At 46.3% G+C, this 26,933-nt stretch overlaps 3 protein-coding genes across 7 annotated transcripts in view; 1 reads left to right on the forward strand and 2 right to left on the reverse strand.

Moving 5' to 3' along the window:
- UROS (uroporphyrinogen III synthase) overlaps positions 1-10,078 on the reverse strand; it is a 29,605-nt gene extending 19,527 nt beyond the window's left edge. The window contains exons 1-3 of one of the 2 annotated variants that reach the window (XM_049855637.1): positions 9,835-10,078; positions 1,775-1,863; positions 1,489-1,572 (exon numbers count right to left, since the gene is read on the reverse strand). In XM_049855637.1, coding sequence (XP_049711594.1) covers positions 1,489-1,572; positions 1,775-1,837 — 147 coding nt within the window. In that variant the 5' untranslated portion in view covers positions 1,838-1,863; positions 9,835-10,078. Of the gene's footprint in view, positions 1-1,488; positions 1,573-1,774; positions 1,966-9,834 lie in introns of those variants that run through there. The other variant, XM_049855638.1, reaches the window with a different exon arrangement.
- Positions 10,079-10,315: 237 nt separating this feature from the next.
- BCCIP (BRCA2 and CDKN1A interacting protein) lies at positions 10,316-24,406 on the forward strand. 2 transcript variants are annotated; one of them, XM_049854870.1, is made up of 7 exons: positions 10,316-10,514; positions 15,712-15,786; positions 16,498-16,578; positions 18,736-18,831; positions 21,202-21,389; positions 22,857-23,031; positions 24,236-24,406. In XM_049854870.1, the coding sequence occupies exons 1-7, from the start codon at positions 10,356-10,358 to the stop codon at positions 24,404-24,406; spliced, it is 945 nt and encodes a 314-aa protein (XP_049710827.1). In that variant the 5' UTR covers positions 10,316-10,355. The 2 variants fall into 2 exon arrangements, with proteins under 2 accessions (XP_049710827.1, XP_049710828.1); XM_049854871.1 differs by lacking the exon at positions 18,736-18,831.
- A 247-nt stretch (positions 24,407-24,653) lies between these two features.
- DHX32 (DEAH-box helicase 32 (putative)) overlaps positions 24,654-26,933 on the reverse strand; it is a 53,002-nt gene continuing 50,722 nt past the window's right edge. For all 3 annotated transcript variants that reach the window (XM_049854863.1, XM_049854865.1, XM_049854864.1), the window contains exons 11-12: positions 25,980-26,161; positions 24,654-25,007 (exon numbers count right to left, since the gene is read on the reverse strand). In XM_049854863.1, coding sequence (XP_049710820.1) covers positions 24,833-25,007; positions 25,980-26,161 — 357 coding nt within the window. In that variant the 3' untranslated portion in view covers positions 24,654-24,832. The remainder of the gene's footprint in view (positions 25,008-25,979; positions 26,162-26,933) is intronic.

Consider the following 26,933-nt stretch of genomic DNA (forward strand, 5'->3'; position numbering starts at 1 on the left):
TCACAGCCTGGGGGGAAACAGACAGGGTGACAAGTGCAACTCAGCCTGCGGCTGGGGTTGGGTGCAGATAGAAGAGTAGACTTGACCACCACTTGTAATGAACTGGAACATCCACAGGATGATATCTATTCTGGAGTGAGTCAATTCTGATTCACAGCGACCCTACAGGACAGAGTAGAACTGTCTCACAGGGTTTCCGCGGAGTGCCTGCTAGATTAGAGCTGCCAACCTTTTGGTTAGCAGCCGTAGCACTTAACCACTATACCACCAGGGTTTCCTCAAAGATAATAACGAGACATAATTTACTGAACATTTATCCTGAGCCAGGCACTGGGCTGTTTTATACACATTACCTCACTGTGAAACTACCCTGTGATATGGGTAGGTTATGCTCATCTCACAGATTAAGAACCAGAGGCTCGTAGATGGGAAGGAACTGGTCCATGGTGAGTGGCAGGACAGAGCGGAGATATGTGCCTCTGTGATCCCTGCCCTGCTCTTACTCTCTGCCTGGCATAAGCCTTCCAGAGCACATTCAGAACCTGCTCCGTGGCACGCTGGCCAAGAACCAGGGAGAGGCTTCTGTGGACGCCCTGTGTTTGAGGGCCTCTAGGACCTAGAAATGACCCCAAATCATGAGCTCTTTTTTCCCTTTTTACAGCTGCTAATGGAGGAAGATTCCATACCAATGTGGACCCCTCTTACATAGTTCCTGAAGCCTGCAGAGCTGGTGCCTCATCACAGGAGCATTATAGATGCCCACTCATTGTTTGTGGAGGAAACTATTGAATGAATAGTCCAATATCCAGTCCAAACTAAAAGGGAAAAACAGCAAGGCCTTCTAAGGAGGTGCAGAGCCCCAGAGCCCCGCAAGCAGGGCTGGGCACTCCTGTCCCAGGAAATCACCATGGACTCTCGGCCACCTCGTCTAGAAAGGGGTCCCAGCGAGATGCCCTGAAGGCAGCAGCTGGGCTGGAGCTTTACTAGGACCTTCGGTCACCTTTAACTGGGCACGACTCCTGCAACGTCTGTCACCCTACACAGGGCAGCAGAACTGAAGTGGTGGAGAGAAGTCCTGGGCTCAAGTCCGTGGCCAAGTTGCCAGCCTGGGTCTTAATTACCCCATCTCTGAAATGGGAAGAATAATACCTGTCTGGCCTGCTTTGCAGTTTGGTTTGTGGGGGTGGGTTAAAAGAGAGGATGAACATGAGCAGGTTGGGAAGCTGCTGGGAGCAGTGCAGGAAATCAGCGTTACCTGGGCCTCCTTACAGACCCTGCCTCTCCCAGTCAGTGGGGGGCTTTTTGGAGGAGTAGACACAGAGGCCTCCCAGAGAACCCTGATAGCAGCAGTGTCCTGGAGCTGGGGAAGGCTGCGCTTCCCCTGTGTTAAAGTTTGGTGGGAAAATGGCGGAGTAAAAAATAGGTCCCCCAACTTGGGCTGGCAAAGATTCTATGAAAAGCAAACACTGACACAGCACTGGGCCTTACCTTCTCAGAGAAGCTGGGGAGAGACAAAAACTCGAATGATAAAACAGGGATCAGAGTGGCTTCAAGTCCATATAGTCCTAATTCCTGCAAATGAAAGGATACAGTTTTGGGTTGGCCAGGCCTGCTGTGAAGATAAGGAAAGGGTCACGGGATTCCATCAACAACTTATTCTGTGACATTTCTCTGAATTCTGGCACTTACTCCCAACCCTCCTGAAGTCATAAGTGAGGAGAAAGAAGGCAGTTAAGCTCAAGCTTCATGGCACTACGAGTCGCAGGTCACTTACCCTGATATACGGGTCCTGGCCACAGTCATCCTCTTTAGGGTCTTTCAGTAAAAGAACCTTCATTACTATCTGGCAGTCCTCACCGGGCACTGTGACACAGGGGAAGAGGGTCTTAATTAGATTCAGGAGACCCTTCCTAAGCAACGCTGGAAGCAGACCGCAGCATGCCTGCGAAGGAGGTAATCAATTGCTGGCAGGGTGGTGATACCTCCCACGCGATGACTTCTGCCACTGATAAGGCCAGGGCAAGCATGTTGGGATGTGATAACACTTGGAAAGGCACATAAACTCATTAGTTACACCCCATATCGGACCCCAAACATTTATGGCTCTTAGAAGAGACGTGATGCAAGTTCTGGGTTCTATCAGAAACAAATGGAGAAATGGGTATCTCATGTATTAAGGAGGTAAATGAACAGTTATTTCCATTTCAAGATAAATGTGCTAAGTAGCACATAAACCCTTTAGGAAGAAATTATATTGACTCTTCTACTTGTCAAAGGATGTTTCGTAAGTGTTGTCAAATAGCATGAGATGATCTTTCACAAATTTTCCAAGAATCTGGAAACAATATCAATATGTATCAAACACTTTATATAGTTCATACCCTTTCTCCCTGTAATTTCACTTCTAAGAATGAGCATCAAGGCAATACTCAGAAAGGTGAGCAAAGATGAACATAAAGATGTTCATGTTGGTGTTATTTATAATTGGGAATTACTGGAAACAGTGTAAATGTCCAGCAATGGGAGAATGGTGAAATAAATCATGGCACAGTTACGAAATCATTGAAATACTCATAAATAATTCAATTACATGGAAAAGTGATCACAAAATAACGTTAAGTGGAAAAAAGGCAGAATTCAGAATTATATAAATCTTAAACATAAACTGTATAAAACCTTACAGGCTTTATATATATATATATATATGAAAAAAAATACACCAAAACATTCACAGTAATTATTTCTGGGTGGTAGGTTAGAATTTTCTTATTTATCTCTTTCTATATTATCCAAAAAATTTTTTGCAATGGCTATGTTGTTCGTCACACCGTACGCGGTGGTGGAAGGGAGAAGTGCATTATGGCCACAAGGGCCTCCGAATAAACGCTGGCGAAGAACTGCAGGAAAAACTCTGCCTGAAGCAGATTACCATCCCAGAGGTGGCATTAGGCTCACCACGAGTTGCTTCATAAATATTACAGGAGTGATGACAGTCAAATGGAGAATATTGTTTGGAAGAAAAATCTATTGACTCTGGGAGCCATTATTTATAAGTTACTGTGAATATATTTCTGGAATATTATAATATCTATGAGACACCTTAGGAAAATTGGCTCAAAATTTGTATCTAAGCAACCAAACCTGAGTGAGCAAATAATGATCATGAAATCAATTTCTAATCATTGCTGCTGTCAGGCTGTTAGCTAGAGAAATTGGAGGTTTAGGGAAATGGGCAATAACTTTTCTAGCAATTTCTGAAGTTAATCAAAATATGTCTCACATAGAAATGATGAACCTACCCCTCTGTGATGGTCAGTTTTATGTATCAAGTTGACTCCAGCTAGGCTATAAAAAAACCAACTGCTATTGGGCCAACTCTGACTCATGGCAACCCTAGTGTCAGAGCAGAGCTGTGCTCCTTTCAGAAGCTGACTGCCAGGCCTTTCTTCTGAGGTGCCTCTGGGTGGATTCCAGTCTCCAACCTTTTAGTTAACAGCCGAGCATGTTAACCGTTCGTACCACCCACCAAAAAACAACAACAACAAACCCGTTGCTATTAAGTCAATTCTGACTCATAGAGACTCTATAGGACAGAGTAGAATGGCCCCATAGGGTTTCCAAGGAGCAGCTGGTGGATTCGAACTGCTGACCTTTTTGTTAGCAGCCAAGGTCTTTACCACGGCGCCAGTAACAGCTAACACTGAGCACTCGCTGCTGTCAGGCACTGTTCTAAGAGCTTTGTATGCATTAAATCTGTGGGGTTTATTCCATTTTATGGATAAGGAAACTGAGGCGTGTAGAGGGTAGATCTCATCCAGAGTTTCAGAGCGGACACGCAGCAAAGCGGGATTCACACCCCGGGCAGCCTGCTCTTAACTCCTGTGCTATGCCGCCTCTCGTGGATTTGGCATACAAACGTGTATAGAAAAACGGAGGTAGGAAGCTATAAAGCACTGCTGCAGCACAAAGCACCTAGTGTAATAATGCAAACGCGTGAACGCAAAACCCATCTACCCACTGCAAACAGCAAATGTTTCTTCTGGGCTCTCATCTACGGTTCTCTCAGGTAATAAAACTGATGCTAATGTGAAGCTTGGGTTTCAGGATAATAACTGTTAAGAGATTTCATGAGATGTTCGACAGGACTTAAAAAAGAAAAATCCAATCACCATCCTTATCCCTCTCTGCCATTGCTCAGAGCATCTCCAGTGTACAGTCAGAGAAGCCGCTGTGGTGCTGCAGCCCTGGCTACCAGCTTCACTGAGAAAGAAACCCAGGGGTAGGCACACCACACCTGACTTTTTTCTTAGTGATTTAAATGTTAAAAAGTCTAAAATGTTTTCAGAATTGATTTTTTTCTTCCATGATTGACAAGTACAGTTGGCTGAACTATGGAGCACATTCAGACCAGGGCCAAAGCCAAGGAGTTCAGAGAAAGGTCTCTAGACACCTCCTCAAAGTGGGAAGGAGACAGAAGTCTTGCAGCACCAAAGGCCCAGGACCAGACAGGCACTGGGCCTTAGCAACGGACATAACAACCAGGGAGAGGGACCGGCTATGGCACAGTCGAGGCCTAGGCAATTCTAATCCAAGCAAGTGGACAGCATTGGCCACTGCCTTATGAATGATGAGCTACTTCCCTGCCTGGAATCCCTGTCTTCTGTCTACAGTCATGGCAGTGGTAGGTTGCTGTCATATGCCATTGAGTTGATTTCAAGTTATAGCGACCCAGGTGACAGAGAACTGTCCCACAGGGTTTTCTTGGTGGTAATCTTTAAGTAGATCCCTAGGTCTTCTTCCCATGGAGCCTCTGGGCGGGTCTGAACCGCCAACCTTCCAGTTAGCAGCCAAGTGCTTCACCGTTTGCACCACCAGGGGGTGGGAGGTAGATGGCGGCATTATTGCAACATGGCGAGACCAAGGGCAGGAATGGAAAGCATTTCCAGAGCTCAGTGCAGAGTAAGTCTTTCATTGCTCAAGAAACCTACATTCCCACCATCTCTAAAACGTGCCAGTCAACGGTTCAGAGAAATAAGAAGGCTCTTCATTGCTACTTCTTACCCACGTGGTCTTTGATCTTAGACCCACAGAGGAAAAAAACATAGTCAACCCAGAAGGTAGAATCCCAACACATGTGTGCACCAGCACTCATAGAAGGGGAACTGAGTTTTGGAGCCGTCCACGGGACTGCTGTCTCCTAAGAAAGAGCACTTTGGTGTGTGTGTTCTCGGCACAGCCAATCCTCCTTCATTTGGGAAATGGAGGCTGAGAGGAGAGAGGTTTGAGGAAGAAACCTGCCTGAGCCCATCACACAGGAAGTCCAAGGCAGAGCTGCTCCAAGAACCCAGAGCTGGGGGTCTCTGTTCTCTCCCACCAGCTCAGGCCAGTTTCTCCATCCAAAGACTTCGCAGAGGAAGAAACAACGTGGTCTTTCCTGGCAGGTGACAATCCTCCATTTGAGGTAGTACTTACCATTACTCCTTTATTCAATTAGGGAGTTTAGCTTTGGGGTTTAATCTTAATTGCCTTTCCTTATTTATTTCCCCTCTATACTATAGGGTCACTACGAGTTGGAATCCACTCGAAGGCACTGGGTTTGGTTTTTTGGTTTAGTGTGTCCCAGCATAACTCTGGGAGGGACCTTACTATTGCTCCCTTCTAGCCTGGGGCGGGAAGGGGGATGGTGGGGAGACTGTTATCAGACTGTTTATCCTTACAGGTGGGGTGACCACATACCCCAGTTTCCCCAGGACAGCCCCAATTTATATCCCCATGCACTTTCACTCAAAAGGAGCTCAGTTTGGGCAATAAATCATGGCGTTGCTGCATTCCTAACAGCTCAGGGTGCTCCCAGCATCAGATCGTACTGCGTGATGGGATGGAGAGCCTTAGTTCTGTCCAAGAAATCTGGGGGCAGCTCACATGCACCCAGACTGTGCTTGGCAAGTGTGAGAAACAGCATGGTGGCCAGCTGGTGGGGCTGGATTGGCTGGAGAGGAAGCTGGGTGCCAGCCTCTTGGGCCAGGATAAGGACTTTGTCATTTATTCTAAATGAGATGCAATGCCATGGGACTGTGAGCAGAGGCCTGACAGGCTCTGACTTATACTGTAACAGGACCACTTCACCGCCATTTGGAGAAGAGACTGAAGGCAGAAAGGCCTGGAAACAGGAGGCTATTACAACAGTCTGTGAGGAATGACGGCAGCTTAGACTAGCTGAAGTGGGAGCAGTGACAGCATTTGGATCTATTTTGAAGGTGGAGCCAATAGAATGCAGGGGAGAGAAAGAGAAGCCAAGGATGATTCTAAGGTTTATCACCAGGACAACTGGAAATACGGTCACATGTAGCATGAGATGGACAAGAACGAGGGAGGGGAAATCAAAAGATTCATTTCGGACATACCGTATTTGAAAATGCCCTTTTCTGCACCAAAGTGTGCCGGCCCACCTGTGTACCAGTGATGGGTTTACAGACATCCCTGAAGTTTTGATCCTCTCAGCTGAGTAGGCCCTGTGGCAGCCTAGGTTGGCTGGGTGGAATGGAAAAGTACTTGCACTAGGGGGCCAGGGTTCTGGTCTGGGCTTCTCTTCTCTGGGCCTCAATTCTGCATTTGTGAAATGGGCTGGGGACTCTGGACCGCTGGTTTTTCTGAGGGACTTTCCTCCCCATAGGAGAGGCTCAGGAAATACCTGTCCACTCTGAATGCTTTCAACCTCCCCAGCATCTCTGAACCAGGGAAAACAACCGCCTTTTCTCTGAAAACCAGGGAAGTGACTTAAGGCCACTTCACTGGTAAGAAGGAGTCAGGCCTCAAACCCACACTTTCTAACCTGACACAGCCTGATGATCAACAGTGACAGCAGCTATCACTATAGCGAGCACTTACTCTTTTGGTGTTTACTGGGCCAAACACTTCACATGCAAGGTCTCATTCTCACTTAAAACTGTGAGGTAAGTATCATCCTCATTTTACACCGGAGGAAACCAAGGCTCTGAGAGGTTTGCATAACTTGGCAAAGGTCACACAGTATAGAAAGTAGCAGAGCTGGGATCTGAATCCAGGTCTGAAGCCCAGGTTCATTTTCCTAACCACCTCTCTGCTTCTCTGAGCTAAAGATGAAGGCTGAGGCAGTGGATAAGCGATCTCCAATGGAGCTAAGTTCCTTGGGGTCAGTACAGTGTTTTCTTAAATGACAAAACCACAGGTGGGCCATTTTTCCACGTGTGCCGTTCTAATCCACAGTCTGACCATGTGCTCAACCCTGAGAACTACTCTGTGGACACAAAGTAAGGATGTTTTCGCCCTTCTCTTATGAAAGAAAAAAATTATCAAGAAATCCATGATCTCTGAGTGCAACTCTACCAAAAGGCCAGCATGGTACAGCCTGCCCTGTACATGGTAACCTACTCCAAACCCGTTGCTGTCAAGTCGATTCCGACTCACAGTGACTCTATAGGACACAGTAGAACTGCCCCACAGGGTTTCCAAGGAGCAGCTGGTGGATTCAAACTGCTGACCTCTTGGTTAGCAGCCGTAGCTCTCAACCACTGAGCCACCACAACTCCCTCTACATGGTGGGAAGGTGTTTTTGCATAGTTGGGGGACCCATCCAGAGCCCTGATGTCTAAGTATATTAATACCCATGTTGTGACCAGGTAGACAAGAGACTTCCAGAAAACATGGAACTCAAAGAACACAATCACGGAGACTCTGGGGTAACGGGGACCTTCAGGGATGCTGATGAATAATCACTGAGAAAAGGCCACTAAACTTCTGCTTAAACCTCCTGAGCAAGGGTAACCTCACTACGTAGAGGCAGCTCATTCCATTTTCAGACTCATACACATGTAACCCTTTCCTCATTTAGAGAAAAAAAAAAATGGAGAATCACAGACCCCATCCTCAGAAAGCTGGTGCCTTCCCTATTTTCTGCCAAGTAAGTCTTTAAAACAGGCTGCAAAGTGGTAGCCTGTGGGCTAAATCTAACTGGTAGATGCATTTTATTGGGCACAGGTTATATTTGTATTATATGTAAAAATCCATATTTCATGTAAAAATCCCTAACTCCAGCTTCTCTTCAAATGGAAAGATCCGACAAGATGAGGCCTACATTTCCACAGGGCTAAAACTGGCCAAAGGAGTTCCTGGGTGGTGCAATGGTTAAGTCCTCGGCTGCTAACTGAAGGGTTGGAGGTCCAAGTCCCCCCAGAGGCACCTTGGAAGAAAGGCGTGGTGATCTACTTCCAAAACGTCAGTCATTGAAAACCCTGTAGAGCACCGTTCTACTCTGACACTTGTGGGCTCACCAGGAGTCTGCTTCTGACACCTGTGGGCTCACCAGGAGTCTGCTTCACAGGAACTGTTTTTTTTTTGGTAACTGGCTGCAGTTGAGCAGCAGGTGTCTGTTGTAGACGGGCATACACGCTCCAGTTGGCCAGTCCCCTCCACTCATATCCACTGCAGTAGCTGATTCCATTCAGACTCACAGAGACCCTATATGACAGGGTAGAACTGCCCCACTGGGTTGCCAAGGCTGTAATCTTTGCAGCGACAAAGATGTGGCAATCTGCTTCTGTAAAGATTACAACCTTGGCGTCTCGAGTCTTAAACGCTAGCAAGCAGCTATCTAAGATGCATCATCAATTGGTCTCAACCCAGCTGGACCAAAGGAGAATGAACAACACCAAGAACACAAGGTAATTACGAGCCCAAGAGACAGAAAGGGCCACATAAACCAGAGACTACATCATCCTGAGACCAGAAGAACCAGATGGTGCCCGGCTACAACCGATGACTGCCCTGACAGGGAACACAACAGAGACCCCTGAGGGAGCAGGAGAGCAGTGGGATGCAGACGCCAAATTCTCATAAAAAGACCAGACTTAGTGGTCTGACTGAGACTCGAAGGACCCCAGTGGTCATGACCCCCAGACCTGTTGGCTCAGGACAGGAACCATTCCCAAAGCCAACTCTTCAGACAGGAATTGGACTGAACAATGGGTTGGAGAGGGATGCTGGTGAGGAGTGAGCTTCTTGGATCAGGTGGACACTTGAGACTATGTTGGCATCTCCTGCCTGGAGGGGAGATGAAAGGGTGGAGGGGGTTAGAAGCTGCCAAAAAGGACAGGAAAAGAGAGAGTGGAGGGAGAGAGCAGGCTGTCTCATTAGGGGCAGAGTAATTGGGAGTGTGTAGCAAGGTGTATATGGGTTTTTGTGTGAGAGACTGACTTGATTTGTAAACTTTCACTTAAAGCACAATAAAAATTGAAAAAAAAAATTGCAGCCTTGGAAACCCTATGGGGCAGTTCTATTCTGTCCTATAGGGTCACTACAAGTCAGAACCCACTGACCGAAACAGGTTAATCTTTATAGGAACAGATTGTCAGGTCTTTCTCCTGCTGAGCAGCTTAGCTGGGTGGCCTCCAACTGCCAACCTTACAGTTGGCAGCCACGCGCTTGAGCGCTTAAACGGTGCGCCACCAGGGCCCCCTTTAGATTATCCCACCAGTACCTTGAGCATTTAAGATTCACACATTCTTTTTTTTTTTTTTTTTTTAAACTTTCGGGCCAAGAATATGCATTTAAAGAGCGTCAGGGGATTCGATCCCGACTCACTGCATCACTGCCAAGTGTGTGCCCGGAGCTGTGCGGGGAGACACCGAGGGAGGCCCTTGCACGGCAGGGTCGGGTCTGACCTGCCCTGGGGAACCTGACAGGACAGGTGACCTTCCAGGCGGGCTGGACCGAAGGGCGACGCCTCGGGCCCCCTCCCCACTCTGTCCCTCACCCCTGCGGGCTGTCCTCCTCCGCACGGTGGGCGGTGACACCTACCTGGGGCGGGGGCACGCGTGGGCTGAGACGGGACCGAGCCCTGCGCTGCGCCCGCCACAAGCCGGAGCCCAGTCGGGGGCGCGCACCTTGCAGGCCCCAGGCAGAGGCCGCAGGTGCAATGGCATCGGTGGGCTCCGCGCACCCCGTGCCCGCGCCGCGGGGACACCCGGCACCCCAGCCCGCGAGTCCGGGAGCCCCTTTTGCTCAGCTGGGAGCCCGCGCGTGCGCGCCGACAGCCAGGTCACGGAGGGGGCGAGGCGAAGGCTTGGCGGTTCGTACCACTCTGTGAAGGGGCGGAGTAGCCTTGGAGGGAAGGAGAACAGAAAGAGAATTTGGCCGCGATAGAGCCCCCAAACTGCACTTAACTCTGAAATTACGACCGTGAAGTCCAGCCGAGGCGCTGGAGCTGGCGTCCACTCAGCCCTGAGGTTCTTCACCGTCTTCCTCCCCCTTCCTTGAGTGGTTCGGTCCGGAAGGTCGGGGCGGGGGCGGTGCGCAGGCGCGGTGCCTGGGGCGGCAACATGGCGTCCAGGTCCAAGCGGCGTGCGGTGGAGAGCGGGGCTCCGCGGCCGCCGGGCGGTCAGCTCCAGCGCGACGAGCAAGAAGAGGAAGATGGAGTCGAGGATGAGGAGGAAGACGAGGAAGATAGTGGCGAGGAAGACGACGAGGTCGTCGACGAGGTGAGCACCACGCGCTACCTCGGTTTGTTTATATCCGGGAAGACACTGGCTGTCAAAGCCACGTGGAAATTGAGCCGCCTGGAGGAGCGGCTTCCCCGTCCCTGAGGGTCTGGAGGCAGAAACTGGGGATGGTAACTGCTTACTGAAGTCCACTTCAGTCTTCTCTACACTGCAGCCACAGCCTTGTCATCCCACCCCCATCCCAGAGGGAGAACCCGCCACAACCACAGGCATGAGTCGTTTTCCGTAGTTCTCAGGCCGGAGCTCCAAATCCTTCCCAGGCCACCAAGGCCTGCAGAGTTTGTCGTCTGCCCACCTCTGCCGCAGCTCTGCCCCTGTTCCCTCCGCAGCTTCGGCCACACGGCCCGATTTCAGCTTCCTGAAGGCTTCCTGTGCCTTTCTACCCCACAGGCTTACAAAGGAGCCCTGGTGGCCAGTGGTTAAAGTGCTCAGCTGCTAACTGAAAGGTCAGTGGTTCCAAGCCACCAGCTGCTCCACGGGAGAAAGATGTGGCAGTCTGCTTCCATAAAGATCACAGCCTTGGAAACCCTGCGGGGCAGTTCTACTCTGTCCTATAGGGTCTCTATGAGTCGAAAAGGACTGGAGGGCAACAGTTTTTTTGTTTTTGGTATTAAGCATTCAGTGGTCTTAAGGGTCATCCAGCTCTAATTACGCATTCAACAAATATTAAGTACTTAATGCTAAGTATTATGGAGCCTTGGTCGTACAGTGGTTAAGTGCTCAGCTGCTAACGAAAAGGTTGGCAGTTTGAATCCACCAGCTGCTCCTTGGAAACCCTATGGGACAGTTCTACTCTGTCCTACAGGGTTGCTATGAGTCATAGTCAACTCGATCACAGAAGCTTTTGAATGCATAAAAAAAAAAAAAAAAGAAAAACCAAACCCATTGTCTTTGAGTTGATTCCAACTCATAGCAACTCTATAGGACAGAGTAGAACCTCTCCATATGGTTTCTAAGGAGTGCCTGGTGGATTCGAACTGCTGAACTTTTAGTTAGCAGCTGTAGCTCTTAACCACTACACCATCAGGGTTTCCTTGAATGCATAATAGGTACCTCAGACTTAACCTATCCAAAGTAGAACTTGCGGTCCACCCACCTCCTCTCCTAGTTTTCTGTCTCTGTAAATTGTCCCCAGATTCATCAGTTTCTCAAACCCAAATCTTGGGAGTTAACTTTAATGCCTCCCTTCTCCTCACCCCACATCCAGTCCATCACTAAATCCTGTTAGCTCCACCTTCAATACCCGCACACTTCTCATTGACTCTACAACCATCATTGCACATCATTGCTCAACAACTGTCTTTTCAGTGATGTCCCTTCTAAATTACATGTCCATTCTGAATCCTGTTTCCTTCTCTGTAAATTGGAACAAACATCTGCCTGACAGGGTAATTGTAAGGCGTGAGAGGACACAGCAGGCATGCGGGGTAGTGCCCAGCACATGGTAAACACTTACTGGTTTTTCCTCCAGTTGCTGTCCAGCTGACTCTGACTCATGGCAGCCCCACGTGTGTCAGAATAGAACTGCGCTCTGTGTAGGGTTTTCACTGGCATATTTTCAGAAGTGGGTTGCTAGGCCTTTCTTCTGAGCTGCCTCTGGGTGGACTTGAACCACCAACCTTTCAGTTAGTAGCTGAGCACATTAACCAATTATTTATCGTCATATAATAATGCTCTTATTTCATTTTACTTGGATCCACAATCAATGCCTATGGAAGTAGCAGTCAGGAAATCAAACGACATATTGCTTTGGGCAAATCTGCTGCAAAAGACCTCTTTAAAGTGTTAAAAAACAAAGATGTCACTTTAAGGCCTAAAGTGTGCCTGACCCAAACCATGGTATTTTTCAGTTGCCTCATATGCGTGTGAAAGTTGGACAATAAATAAGGAAGATCAAAGAAGATTTGATGTCTTTGAGTTATGGTGTTGGCAAAGAATATTCAGTATACCATGGACTGCCAGAAGAGTGAACAAGGAAGAAATACAGCCAGAATGCCCTTTAGAAGCAAGGATGGTGAGACTCCATCTCATGTACTTTGGACATGGTATGAGGAGGGAGCAGTCCCTAGAGAAGGACATCATGCTTGATAAAGTAGAGGGTCATTGGAAAAGTGGAAGACCCTCAACGAGATGGATTGACACCATGGCTGAAACAATGGGCTCAAGCATAGCAAATGTTATGGATTAATTGTGTCCCCAAAAAATGTTTATCAGCTTTGCTAGACCAAGATTCCCAGTATTGTGTAGTTATTTATCATTTTGTGATCAGATGTGATTATCCTATATGTTGTAAATCCTAACCTCTATGATGTTAATGAGGCAGGATTAGAGGCAGTTCTCTTAATGAGGCAGGACTCAGTCTACAGGATTAGGTTGTACCTTGCGTCAGTCTCTTTTGAAATATGAAAGAGAGAAGTGAGCAGACAGGATGCCGACCACATACCCCCAAGAAAGAAGAGCCAGGAGAACAGCACGTGTTTTGGACCCAGGGTCCCTAAATTGAGAAACTCCAGACCAGGAGAAGACTGATGACAAGGACCTTCCCCAGAATCAAAAGAGAGAGAAAGCCTTCCTCTGGAGCCAGCACCCTGAATTCGGACTTCTAACCTCCTAGACTGTGAGAGAATAAATTTATCTTTGTTAAAGCCATCCACTTGAGGTATTTCTGTTATAGCAGCACTAGATGACTAAGACAGCAATGATGTGAAGTTGCCACAGGACCAGGCGGTGTTTCAATCTGTTGTTCATGGGGTCACTATGAGTCAGAACCAACTTGACAGTACCTAACAACAACAATAAACGCTCTTATTGTTTTCCACTTGGAGATTCTGTGATACGCAAAGTACAGGGGGGTAAAGAGAGAGTGGGCAGAGGGGGAGGATATGGAAGGTGTGGATGCAGGCTTGGGATGAGACTAGTGTGGGTCTATGATACGTCCTCCTGTCAACAGAGCTTTCCCTTACAGATCAGCTCTTTACTTCGCCCCCTTCCCTTGATATGGCCTCACCATTTTCCACTTAGAAGAACTTTGGCTATTTTGCCAGTTTTGGGTGGTTCCAATCAGTGTTCTTGCATTAACACGGAATGTTCTTGCATTAACATGGATAATCTTTTATCAGACTGCCAAAGGTTAAAATCTTATGTAATAAACATTGCTGATGATAGTGTAGGGAAATGGGTGCTTCCACATACTGCGGGTGAGAGTATAAGTTGGTGCAGTGTCTTCAGAAGGCAATTTGACAATATCTATCAAAACTTAACATGGATACTCCCCTGATTTAGTAATTCTGTTTGTAACAATAATAATAATAGTTGCTCTTCTAGGCTCTCTGCACTTTGTGTTAACTCATTTAATGCTTACATCAGCCCTGGGAGTTAGGAATTCTTGTTCCATTTTACAACCACAGCCACAGAGCGGGCTAAGTGGAAGCAGCAGGTGTAGTGACTCTTTATGTGGGGGAAAGAAGAAACAAAATATATTTGATTATGTGTGCCTAGTAAACTTCTTCAAAGAATAGTTTACTACTGACAGCAGGGACCTCTGGAGAGTGGCGGGTGGGTAGCAAGACTTTTTTTTTTAACTTTATAGTCCTTGCCATGTGTAGTTTTGACCACTGGCGTGTATTACTTTTTTGACTGAAAAAATTGTTACAGCTGCTAGCACAGTTCCCTGTTTTGAAACAGTGGTTATTGATTATTTATTTGAAGGAGGCCTTCATTTTCTGAGCAGTTCACAAATCCACAACCCATTCCCTGATGTAGAAACCCATGAAGATTATTTTGAAAATTCAGTCTCCCTCAGATCTTTTTTGAAACAAGATGGTGTATAAGAAGGAAATGCATAGAGTTATTTGGTGTCCTAAAGAGATGGACTTGAAGTGCAGAGTGGCTCAGTGGCAGCAGAAGTGGCTATGGGAACTTCAGGGAAGAGAGATGGGAGTAGTGAAGAACGGTGGGCACGTTTAATTAGGTTCTCGCAGATGGGTGATGAGGGCTTTTGTCTCTCGTGTTTGTGCTTAATAGCATCCCCTTGGAGGGAGGCAGAAAGGGGAACTTGTGATAAAGATTCTAGCGTATCTTCAGATCCCGAGGGTAGGAAAGCAGCTGGGCTCAGGAATCCCTGGGTCCCTGGGCCTGGAATGTATAGAGAACCCCAGAGGTCCTTTTCAGTTTTCAATCTCTACTTTTCTTTTACTCTTCTCTTTCTGTTTGTTTTACTTTACTCTTCTTTTACATTCAAAATATTTGGTTTTCTTTTCCATTTATACTCCATATAGCAGAAAATGGGTAACACCAACAGCTTCTGACATTTTCATTCGATAGCAGTCAGACTATGATACATTAAGTCATCGTTGTAACTTTACATTTATTTCTGTGAATATTTCCTTACTCTTCCCGTCTAAACCATAAGCTCCCTAAGGGCAGAATCATCATGATTGCGTTGCTCATCACTTTATCTTGAGTGCCTGGCACAGTGGTTGGTACATGGTGAGACTCAGTGACCACCTGCCAAGCGAATGGACCCATTAAAGCAAAAAAACTCATTGCGGTCAAGTCGATTCTGACTCATGTAGCCTCAGATCCAGGCTCCAGGCAATTCCAGGTACTTCTGAAGTGATTTTGTTCTTTTCCCACCCTTATTGCAGTCTAGTAAATACTTTCTAGAGCAGACCTTCTCAACATTTAGGCTAGGTCATGCTGAGTGTAATCACTTTTCTGTAAAATGAGGAAATGTTAGGAAGGAGCTTTGTAACCTAATCTGTAAATTATATCCATTGCCGTCAAGTTGATTCCGACTCACAGCGACCGTGTAGGACAAAGTGGAACTGCCCCATAGAGTTTTCAAGGAGCCCCTGATGGATTTGAACTGCTGACCTTTTGGTTAGCAGCCATAGCACTTAACGCTATGCCACCAGAGTTTCCAATCTGTAAGTGAGGTGGCAATTTTGGTAATGCTTGCCAATTTCAAAATCCAGACATGGATAGTTCTTAAGTCTTGACACTTTTTTCTTCCTGCCCCTTCTCTGTCATCTTCTGTGGATGAACTGATAGGTAGGCAAAGACCAAAAAGAATGGAGATGGAGGAAAAAGAAATAGATGATCCTCAGAGTGGAAAGTAACACCTGAATTATCTTAGACAGTTGTGAATGATGACTATTTTGTGTGTTACTTACAGGAAGTGAACATTGAATTTGAAGCTTATTCCATCTCAGATAACGATTATGACGGAATTAAGAAATTACTGCAGCAGGTATTCTTTTACTTTTTTATATAAATTTGCTCTTCTAAGACAATCCAGTCGACACCAGCTTTCTCAAATTTCAACCTTTCTATTTCAGAATTTCCGTTTTTATCGCCTGCGCTTGCCTTGGAGGGAAGAATTGCCTCTCTTCTCTCCCAGGACGAACCCTTCTCTTTGTGCCTTTGCTCCCAGACCCCTTCCTCTGATTAATATATTTAAGTATTCTGTGTCCTAAAATACACTTCCTTTCGTCTGCTAATGACTTGAACACTGTTCTGTTTTTCTCAAATTCCTGTCCAAATTTTGTGGGGTCGGAGAGTTCCTATAGAACAGCCGTCTAATTGACTACACACTTCGCTTCCACCAAATTGGTGCTCGCTGCATCTGCGTATTCCTTCCCCCCACATACTGGGGCTTTGGTTCTCTACCCTTTAGGCCTCCTGTGGCCTAGTCCCCAAAGCCTTTGAGCTTATGTCCATCCTCTCTCACCTCCAAGCCCTCTAGATTACCACTGTCCGTCCGTCTGGTCCCTGAAGTGTTGGTAGCTTTAACGTCTGTGACTCTGCTGGGTTTTTCCCTTTCCTCTCTTGATTACCTTTCTAGGTTATCTTCTTGGTCATTTCACTGAAATTTCCTAATTTTTAGTTTAATATAGGAATTAGAAATTTTATTGGAAATCATACTTTAATTTAAATCTAAAACATTTTTCTCTTCTTTTAGCTTTTCCTAAAGGCTCCCGTGAACACTGCGGAGCTAACAGATCTCTTGATACAGCAGAGCCACATTGGGAGTGTGATTAAGGTAAGCAGGACAGTGTGCTGCTTCTGTCTGGCCTGCTAATAGTGGGCAGGCCCAGAGCACAAGGGTGGTTGTTCTCTAGCGTTTGGATTGGAAGGAAGTGTGACTAGAGGAAGGGAGACTAGTTAGAGGGCCCTGGCAGCAGTCCAGAGTTATTAAATGCAGCGATCCAAGCAGTGCCAATGGCAAGAAGTGGGCCGAGTCAGAAGACATGTAGGAGATGGAATCTGGTGGGTGAGTGATTAGGTGTGAGAGTGAGGGGAAGAAGGAATCAAGGGTAACTCCCAGGTTTCTGACGTGGCCAACCAGGATAGCAGACATGGAGGAGGATCAGATTAGGAAGGGAACACGTGTTTGGATTTGCACACTTTGAGTTTGAGGTGTCTGTGACACACACAAGCGAGATACTGAGCAGCAGCCGGAGCCCTGGAGAGACTGGGGCTAGAGGTAGAAGACTTGGGAGTTTTCAGCAAATCTGTGGTCATTTAAGTCACAGAAGTGGTTGAGGTGGCCCAGAGAGGGCAGGAGACAAGCCATGGTAATCCCAGCACTGATGCAATGAGTAAAATAAGTGGAGGCTGCAAAGGAGACTGACTCAAAGGAGTGATGGGGGCGGTAGAATTATCAGTAGAGTGTGGTATCTTGGGAGTGAGGGAAGAGCGAACTCGAAGGAGTCCTCCTCTTTGTGAGATGTAGAAAACAGGACTGGGCGACTCCTGGTTCTGCCCTTGTCATCTGGTGACTCAGTTTTCTGTGGCTGCACGACAAGCTCCCCACCACACCGTGCCTCAGAGCAGCCGCAGTCGTTTATGTGCTCCTGTCTGCAGCCTGGGTGTACGTGCTTCTGTCTGCAGCCTGGGTGGGGCTCCATGGGGAGGACTTGTCTGCCCCATTGCACCAGTTGGGAGGCTTACCTGGGGGATTCACTTTCAAGATGTCACACTCATGCAGTAGACAGGTTGGCACTGGCTGGAGGTGGGCGCCCTGCTGGTGCTGTCTGCATGGGGACCTCGCCACATGCGGGCTGGGGTCCAAGAGCAAGCACCCCCAAAGAACCTGGAGGAAGTGTGCAGCATTTTTATGATGGTGCCATTTCTGCTGTTCGTTGATCAGCACAGACACAAGGGTCTGGCCAGGTTCTAGGGGAAGGCATGCAGACACTGCCCCTCAGTGTGGGATAGGAGATACTGTGTTTGTCCTCTGTGGAAAACACAGTCTGCCACGGTAGCCTTGATCTCTTTCCTTTTCCTTCTCCAAAAGTGAGGATGATGCTGGTTCCTACCTCAGAGGGTTGGTAGCAGCACAGAATGAGTTGTTGAAGGTAAAGTGCTCAGAGCATTGTCTGCACGTGGCAAGTGTGTACAAATACAGCTGTCTCTGTGGATTTGTTTCCTATTCTCAGTACCCGTTACCTGGCCTGCGGTAAAAAACAAAACAAACAAAAACTCCACCTTAGTCTTATGTTTCACTTCAGTTACCTCACTTTCAGCCACTTCACTCTGTCGTCAAAGCCAAAATTCTTGAAAAATACTTTTTATTCACAGTCTTCCCTTCCTCTTCTATTCGTTCCTCAAACACTAGTCTGGCTTTTGCCCCCAGCACCCCACCGAAGTTCTGAAACTAGTAAGAGTTGCTACCATCTTTGTGACGTACTAGCTGGAATTAGCCACTTCATTCTTAATGTTCTGTTTTTCTTAATTCGTTTCCTTTCTCACCCTCTTTTTTTCTTCCTTCGTGGCCAGGTGGCAGGAAGTGTGTGAATTTTACCTGAAACAGCGTGTGGGCTCACAGAGAAACGAGCAAGGCCTGGCTCCAGGCAGATAGTTTAGAAGATAGTTTGAAATGGTTTATTTCACGGGGCTTCATCTGTTCTGGATTTATGAGTCTCTGATCCAGGAAAACGTTTCAAGAATCCTGTAGAAGACATTAGGTGTAGACTTGAGAGCAGGACGAGGTCACCCAGAATGTAAGCAGAGGAACCCATTCCAGGGACGGTGTGATTAGCTGGTCACACTGCGTTTAGCATAGAGAGCTTTTCCGCAATGGTGATTGTAAAACAAAGACTTGATTTTGAAAAGGTAAATGAGACCTAGGTTCCAAGACTTGGTATTATACCTCTTCCCAACCAAATATAATTTTTTTTTTCTCTTCTTAAAACAGCAAACAGATGTGTCAGAAGACAGCGATGATGATGTGGGTGTTGATGAAGATGAGGTTTTTGGTTTCATAAGCCTTTTAAATTTAACCGAGAGAAAGGTTGGTGTCACTGGTCAGTCACGTCACCAGGCCAAAACCACTTTTATTTAATGCATGATGGAAGTGTTTAAAAAAAAAAAAAGGAGATGTGCTCTTATGAAATCTTGTTGCAATCTTTTCAATGTGAAGGTGTGTTTTTCTTTTTAATTTTATTGTACTTTAGGTGAAAGTTTACAGAACAAATTAGTTTCTTATTCAAAAATTTATACACAAGTTGTTTTGTGATATTGGTTGCAGTCCCCACAATGTGTCAGCATTCTCCCTTTCCACCCTGGGTTCCCTGTGTCCATTGGTCCTGTTTTTCTGTCCCTTCCTGCTTTCTGGTCTTTGCTTTTGGGCAGGTGTTGCCCATTTGGTCTCTTATACTTCATTGAACTAAGAATCATGTTCCTCACATGTGTTATTGCTTGTTTTATAGGCCTGTCTGACCTTTGACTGAAAGGTGGACTTCGGGAGTGGCTTCAGTTCTGAGTTAGCAGGGTGTCCAGTGGCCATAGTCTCAGGGATTCCTCCAGTCTGTCAGACCAGTAAGTCTGGTCTTGTGTGTGTCTGTGTCTGTGTCCGTGTCCCTCTATTGTGATCCCTGTCAGAACATCGGTGGTGGTAGCCAGGCACCATCTAGTTCTGGGCTCAGGCTGGTGGAGGCTGTGGTTCATTTGGTCCATTAGTTCTCTGGACTAAAATTTTCTTTGTCTGTGGTTTTCTTCATTTTCCTTTGCTCCGGACGGGATGGGACCAATAGATATATCATAGATGGTCACTTGCAAGCTTTTAAAACCCCAAACGCTACTCACCAAAATAGGATGTAGAACATTTTCTTTATGAACTATGTTATGCTAGTTGACCTAGATCTTCCCCGAGACCATGGTCCCCAGTCCTCAGCCCCAGTAACTTGGCTCTCAAGGTGTTTGGATGTGTCTAGGAAGCATCCGTGACTTTGCCTTGGTCAAGTTGTGCCGACTTCCCCTCTGTTGTGTGTTGTCTTTGCCTTCACCACAGTTATCACTTGTCTGCTATCTAGTTAGTGATTTCAGCTCCCCATCCTCATCTCTTCCTTCATTACCGTCAGATTGTTTTTCTGCGTGTAAGCGTTTTCTTGAGTTTTTATGATAGCAGTCTCAAACGATAATTGTCCTTTTGTGATGGACTTACCTCACTCAGCATCCTGCCTTCCAGATTCATCCTTGTCGTGAGATGTTCCACAGACTGATGGTTTTTATCGCTGCGTAGTATTCTGTTGTACGTATGTACCAGTTTCTTGATCCATTCATCTGTTGATGGGCGCTTAGGTGGTTTCTATCTTTTTGCTATTGTGAGTAATGCTGCCGTGAACATGGGTGTGCGTGCGTATGTCCATTCCTGTGATGGTTCTTATTTCTCTTGGGTATATTCCTAGGAGTGGGATTGCTGGATGGTATGGTATTTCTATTTCTAGCTTTTTGAGGAGACACCGTATCGTTTTTCACAGTGGTTGTACTATTTTATGTTCCCACCAGCAGTGTTTAAGAGTTCCGGTTTCCCCACAACCCCTCCATTTGTTATTTTCTGGTCATTTTGATTAGTGCCAGTAATGTCGGGCTGAGATGGTGTCTCATTGTAGTTTTGATTTGCGTTTCTCTAATGGCTAATGATCCAGAGCACTTCCTCATGTATCTGTTAGCTACCTGACTGTCTTCTTTGGTGAAGTGTCTGTTCACATCCTTTGCCATTTTTTAATTGGATTATTTGCCTTCTTGTTGAGGTGTTGAAGGTGTATTGTGGTTTGAATAGTTTGTACCCTGTGCCAGTCATTACTCCCTGTGGTGCAGGGAACCCTGGTTTACTTTTCAGTAAGTGGTGTTCTGATGTTGGTGTTGCCACGGGTGCTGGTTATGTGCTGTGTCTCAGCTGGTGTCTGCTACTTGTGAAGTGTGGACCCCAGGAAGCTTCTTTGCTTTCTGAGGTCAAGGGCACTTACGGACATTCATTTGTGTTTTGAGTCATCTCTTTTTACTGAATCACTGGAGAGTTCTAATAAAAAGTAAACCAGCTGCTTACCCTCCTCAGAAAAAGATACAAGCCGTGCTTTAGTTTTTCAGTGAATTTTCCAGTTGCTCCATCTGTCTTTGTGAGATGGACTGGAGTTGCAGTTACAGCATGTACGAGTATTGGTTATAAGCATCCCCTTCCCCTGGTCGTGGGGTGCTGCATGACCGGGTGGTGTACCTTTTGTGGAATACCTGAACATTCCACACTGGAGACAGACAGTATTTTCAAGGCTGTGGCAGGAAACTGCCCGTATGTAAGATGAAAAGTGACAGCTCTCATCTTTGATTTTTCTCCTGTAAGTGACAGCCTGTAATCAGAGGCAGTCTTCTCTTTGCTTTCTAGGGGACCCGGTGTGCTGAGCAAATTAAAGAATGGATTCTGAACGGCTGTGGCCAGAGCGGGGAGAAGAGCGTGGCTGAACAGCTGGAGAAGCTGCTGAGTGACACCACCAGGCCTGTGGGCCTCCTCCTGAGCGAAAGATTCATTAACGTCCCGCCCCAGATCGCCCTGCCTATGCACCAGCAGCTGCGGTAAGCGCCCTCACTGACAGGGCCTCTGAACAGCGGCCTTTCCCTAGGGGACGCAGATGGGACTTGAGTGGAATATGAAGAGAGAGGGTTTTAGCCCTGGTGTAAGCAACCGCTCAGCGTGATGAGAGTGGAAGAAACAGCCTGTGAGAAACATAGGTAATGAATAGTTGGCTTTTTAAAGAGTTTTACCTGTTTGTGGCAGTGATCTTAAGGATGATGCTTTTAAATATTTAAATGGTATAAAAATAGATGAATTTCACATAAATTAAGGGTTTTACCCCCTATCTGAGCAAAGCTTCTCACCCTCTTCACAGGTAAATTTCTGTAACATGAATAAAGTGCCGAACAATTACAATAACAAAAACAGAGTGAAAGTCCTAATCCCGTGGGTATGTTCTGTGAATAACAGAACCACGGTCCTGATCCTGCATCTCAGGTGCTGTTTTAATGCAGCGGTTTTAAGTTAATGTGTGAGAAATATGTTAAATGTAAGAAGAGCCATAAATCTTATAGCCGGCCTGAGGGAAAGTTAGAATTGGCCTTGCCTGTGCTTTGAAATGGAGGAGGAGGAGGAGAGAGAATGGTGGGGACCTGTAGGTTTTACACAACATTGTTTCTCAGTAGTTCCCCCCGCCCCGCCCCCGTGTTGTGGTTCCCCTTCAGTGTTTTGTAGGAAGGTAACTACAGTCTGGAAACCTTTCAGTTTCTCCGTTCTCCTTTGTAGACCCGTTGCTTCCTGGTTTTACGTGCATTCTCCCCGTCTCAGCTGCTCCGCCTGGCGGACTTTCTGGTGCCATAAGTTTGTTTTCACATTTACTTGGTTTAACAGGAGAGCGATCTGCTTTTTACTGCTCTTCTATTTTTTTTTTTTTTATTATTAAAGAAAACAGAAGTGGGTTGTTCTCTGAGTTTCTTGGCATTTTTGTTTAGGGGCAATGGGTGCACAGGGTTACGTGTGGTTTGGTGGGGGCTTCACTCAGTGGACTGTTGCAGGATCACTGCAGTATGTCACAGAGTGATCCAGTGATTAGACTCCAGTGACCAGGACTGTTGTGGTCACATGCTGTAGTGACCCTGGTGGCCATATGCCTGTCAGTTGAGTGTTCACTGCTTTAAAAAGTTCAGATTCTCAAATGTATTTATTTTCTGAACTGGCAGTGATGTTACGTTGAGTGAAATTTAAGACTCATCTGTTAGTTGCTACGTATCCACAGTTCTAAGGATAACTTACCAGAACCTAATCTGAGAGATTCATCGTAGTATTTATGATAAAAAGTGGTGCCATAATCTAAAGTGTGACTGACTAGATAAATAAAAATCGTTGCTTTAGGAGTGTCCAAGTCTAACGTCTACGTGTTGAGCCTTTGTGGCACCCAGCCCACTGGGTGGCTTCACTCGTTTTCACTGAACTCCGGTCTGTTGGTGGCTTGACCTGCCCCAACATGTAAACGTGTGTACACCTTACAGGAAAGAACTAGCGGAGGCACACGAAACTAATAAGCCGTGCGGGGGGTGTTCCTTCTACCTTCTGATTAGTAAGACGTTTGTGGAAGCAGGAAAAAACAACTCCAGAAAGAAATGGAACAGCCAAAAGAAAGATGAGTTGATGTTCGCAAATGCAGAAGAAGAATTTTTCTACGAGGTAAGACCAATTTTTCATGTATCTTTTTACATGGAAATGAGGATTTCCTTGACAGTAGTCAAAATTTTTGGTTCTCCAGTTTTATGTTACAGTCCTTCAAGCGCAGCCACTCTTATTTTTCCCTGTCCCCAGTAGCTAGCAGCTAAGAGTGCCTGGCACATAGAGGTACTCGATCTATTAGTCACCTGCCCTCGCTGTTGGCGGTGGAGGAGGAGAAAGGCAGCCAACGTGCTAATAGTGAGCAGATGTTTATAATACATTTACTATGAGATCTGAAATTTGATTCTGGAACCCCTCAACAAGGTGGATATTAGCCTGGTTCCAGATGTGGACACTGAGTCAGAGTGTCTGAGGTCACATGGTGGTTGGTGCGGAAGCTGGTCTGCCCGTCCTTGGTACTGGCCCGCATGCTGCTGCTCCGGGCCTGCTGTCAGCGGGTGTCTTCCCCTCGGTGGGATCGCTAGCATTTTCTCCCTATGAAGGTAACACGTAGCATGGTGGACAGCCAAGTACCACAGAGTAATCCACACTGTCCTCCTCTGAAGGAGTCTGGACAGAACCCTGAGGGAGCATGTTTCCTGGATTGGATATCACTTAATATTTGTCAGATTTCCACCGAATGCTAAAGCACTACACATTCAGCTCTCTCATTTCCAGAAAGTGAATTTTAAAAATAAACAAATTTTCCCTGGCTACCTCAGTACCCAAGGTCGATCGTTCAGGGATGTGTAGGTGTCTTAAGGTGGCCTGGTCATACAAACTTCCCTGTGCCTTCTGCTAGAGAAGCAGCGGGGAGAGTGGAGAAAGTTAGAAGACTTCCCATTAATTGTCAGATTTAAGAGACTTAGTTTCACTTGTCTGTTACAAGGTTATGTCGAGAATTAGAGTGAGATCATAAATGAGTGACTTGAGAATGAAACAGTATATAAATGGCGGCAGCATGAGTGACACTTAGTGGCTTGTTCACCTTTGAGCAGTGGGACAGAGCTGTCCATGCCCCCATGGAGGTTAAGAACCTGTCTGGTGAGCGTTTTACAACTTCTGCCTCAGCGTCTTACTTGAGTTTATTTTATTCTGAGTTTTGTTTCTGTTACCTGTCACTCCTGCTGAAATACATGCCTGATATAGAATTCTTTGTTGTAGATTCAGTGAGTTTTGCCCTTGGTGGTCTGAGTTTTTGACCTTGGTTATTTGTTTGCTTTAGAAGGCAATCCTGAAGTTCAGCTTCTCGGTGCAGGAGGAGAGCGACACGTGCCTGGGAGGCAGATGGTCTTTTGATGACGTCCCGATGAAGCCCCTGCGCACGGTGATGCTGATCCCGGCCGACAAGATGAGCGAGATCATGGATAAACTGAAAGAACATCTCTCTCTGTAGCCTGATTCGCATGGACAGTGATGGGCCGGCTTTTGCAAGATTACTAGAAAACTCAGTGGAGATTTACTCAAAAACCTGTGACTTTATTCTGAGTAGGCTCTTCTACAAAAAGTAGGGTTCTGCCACCAGTGTCTGTGACACATTTATAAAATGTCTTTATTTTTTTCATTTTGGTCAAATCATGAATGGTTGATTAAAAAGTTTCCCAATGAGAAGAAAAACATGCAGTAGTAATCTAAGAACTCAATAAAAACTTTTTGTTTTTTAAAATAATATACAAAGCGTTATTTTTCAAAACTCCTCAGGTGTGGGTGTGATATCCTTCTTCACGTTAAATACCTGCACATCAGCCCAGGGCCCAGCGGTCTTGGTACCTTTGGGACCCTTATTGCACATTGGGGTTCAGTGTAGGGCAGTCGTGAGGCGTCACTGGATAACGCATCTTTGTTCAGCAGTGGCTTCAGGGCACTTCTCACACATTTTCTGTTCCTTTGTCGTGGTCGAGATGGGTGACAGGTCATCCATTACTTGCTGGAGAATATCCTTACTCTCACTTGGAGGCAGATTACTGAAGTAATATTGTGGTGCCAGTTCCATAAATCTGTTTGGAAAAAGAATGTTTTTTTTTTAAGTGAGATACACCAAACATTCTTTCTGGGCACTTACCGGCCCTGGAGAATCTATTTAGAGCTGGCATTTAATTTGAACTGGTTCGTGTTTTAGGCTGCCTTTGTAGAACCAGTACTTTCTGTGGTTCAGTGGCATTTCTAGAACAAGTTGGCTTCTCCTGTGTCTCCTTGCAGTGGAAGTGATGCCCACCCTCCAAGCACCGGTAGAAATGGGTATTTTCCCTAAGGCCCATTGCCATACAATAGGGATCAGATCATACTCTTAGGAGAACTCTGACTGGGTAGTATTTTTGTCCCTTTCTTATCTTATTACTAGTACTTTTCCACATCTGGCTGCTTCAGGCAGGCACCTCTGAGTTACTTTTATTCAAGCAGTAGTGGTACCTTCCAGTGGATACAGAATCAGAACTGCAAAAGCCTCCATACTGGTCTCCGTTCTCACCATTGCCCCTACCGTCCATTCTGCACCTGGCAGGCTGAGTGATCTTGACCAGTGTACAGAGAAGATACTGCTCTTGCTTTGTACTGCACTTCAGATCAAACCCAAACTCTGTGTGGCCCACGCACAAGCCCTATACCCTCTGGGTCCTGCCCATCTTCTTGTCTTCCCCACCCCTATCCCCAACTGGGCTCCAGTCCCAGTGGCTTCTTTGTTCCTGAAAGATGGTGATGCTCAGTCCTCCTCTGTGCCCTTGCTGCTAGCAATGTGTTCCTTCAAGATGTATCATGCTTTGTTTTGTGTCTACACTGCGTTCTCTCCTCATGCTGCAATCTCCTCAAAGGCAGGAACATTTCTTAGATATCGTCCACAGAGCCCTGCATTTAGTAGTTTTTTTTTTTTTTGTAAATTTACATTATAACTGAAAATGTAATACACACCAAGTCTGTCATTTATCCCTACAAGTGTGACTGCAGAAGGAGCCCCTCCTCCCCATTAAACGTACAGCTCAGGAGAGATTTCTGAGGTAATCCTGATGTAGTTGTTCTCAGAGATGCTGAACTTATGGAAGAGAACCCACTCCGGCATCTTCCTGGTGAGAGAGTAGCCGGAAAGCGGGTGCAGCTGAGCAACCTGCTTGTGTGTCAGCATCAGGTAGTTACCAGACCCGTCAACATCCCGAGCGATCTACAGGGCGGGGTGTGAAGAGAGAGACTCTGCATTAATATGGAGATTGATACACAAAAATGTTTACCCAAAATCTTCCCATATGGAGAACGATACACAAAAATGTTTACCCAAAATCTTCCAAAGTATTTCATACAGAATAGTTAAGGCTATGAATCTGCAGCCCAAGCTGCCCATTTTCAGATAGAGAAAAAGGCCACAAACAGGTTGTGCTGAAAACTGAGACAGCATTGAAGGTTTCCACCAACTTCCGCGATGTCAGGAAAATATGCTAAGACCAGGCAGCAATAAAGGTTAAGTGTTTTGTCAAGAACTAAAAATTGGCACGTTACCTGGCATATTCTCAACTATATTCTTAAATGTCAAGTGCTTTACACTTGATTTAGCGCATTTAATCCTCACAGAAACCCTGTGGTGGAGCTGCTTTTCCTTACAGCTGAGCACGTCCATGCTAACACGTCATTCTTCTCTGTTACTGGCGCTTTAGAGCGTCTGTGGGAAAACCACAGTATTTCTTGTACTGGGCCGTGAATAGCGCCCCACTTCTGTACTGTGCTTTCACAGGGGCTACACTAGTCAGCCCTCACCATGGCTTTTGTGTGTTGGGTGTCAGGATTACCAGTTAGAGTTGAACCAATTCACGAGCAGGTGAGACAGGCTGTATCTAAGGCTTACAGTGAGTGTTTTAACAGCCTTCCCTCTATAACAAAAAAAGATCCTTTGCCTTTTTGGACAAAGATAACATATTCTGGCTTAGTCCTTTGAGGGGATG

This window comes from Elephas maximus, chromosome 16 (assembly GCF_024166365.1).
Source record: "Elephas maximus indicus isolate mEleMax1 chromosome 16, mEleMax1 primary haplotype, whole genome shotgun sequence".
In the NCBI taxonomy this organism is placed as follows: Eukaryota; Metazoa; Chordata; class Mammalia; order Proboscidea; family Elephantidae; genus Elephas; species Elephas maximus.

Bases quoted from the DNA above. Each gene is read 5' to 3' on its own strand.
- BCCIP (XM_049854870.1), top strand. From the start codon at position 10,356: ATGGCGTCCAGGTCCAAGCGGCGTGCGGTGGAGAGCGGGGCTCCGCGG. The intron at 16,579-18,735 runs GTAAGCAGGACA...TTCTTAAAACAG, and splicing joins ACATTGGGAGTGTGATTAAG to CAAACAGATGTGTCAGAAGA. The intron at 21,390-22,856 runs GTAAGCGCCCTC...TACACCTTACAG, and splicing joins CCTATGCACCAGCAGCTGCG to GAAAGAACTAGCGGAGGCAC.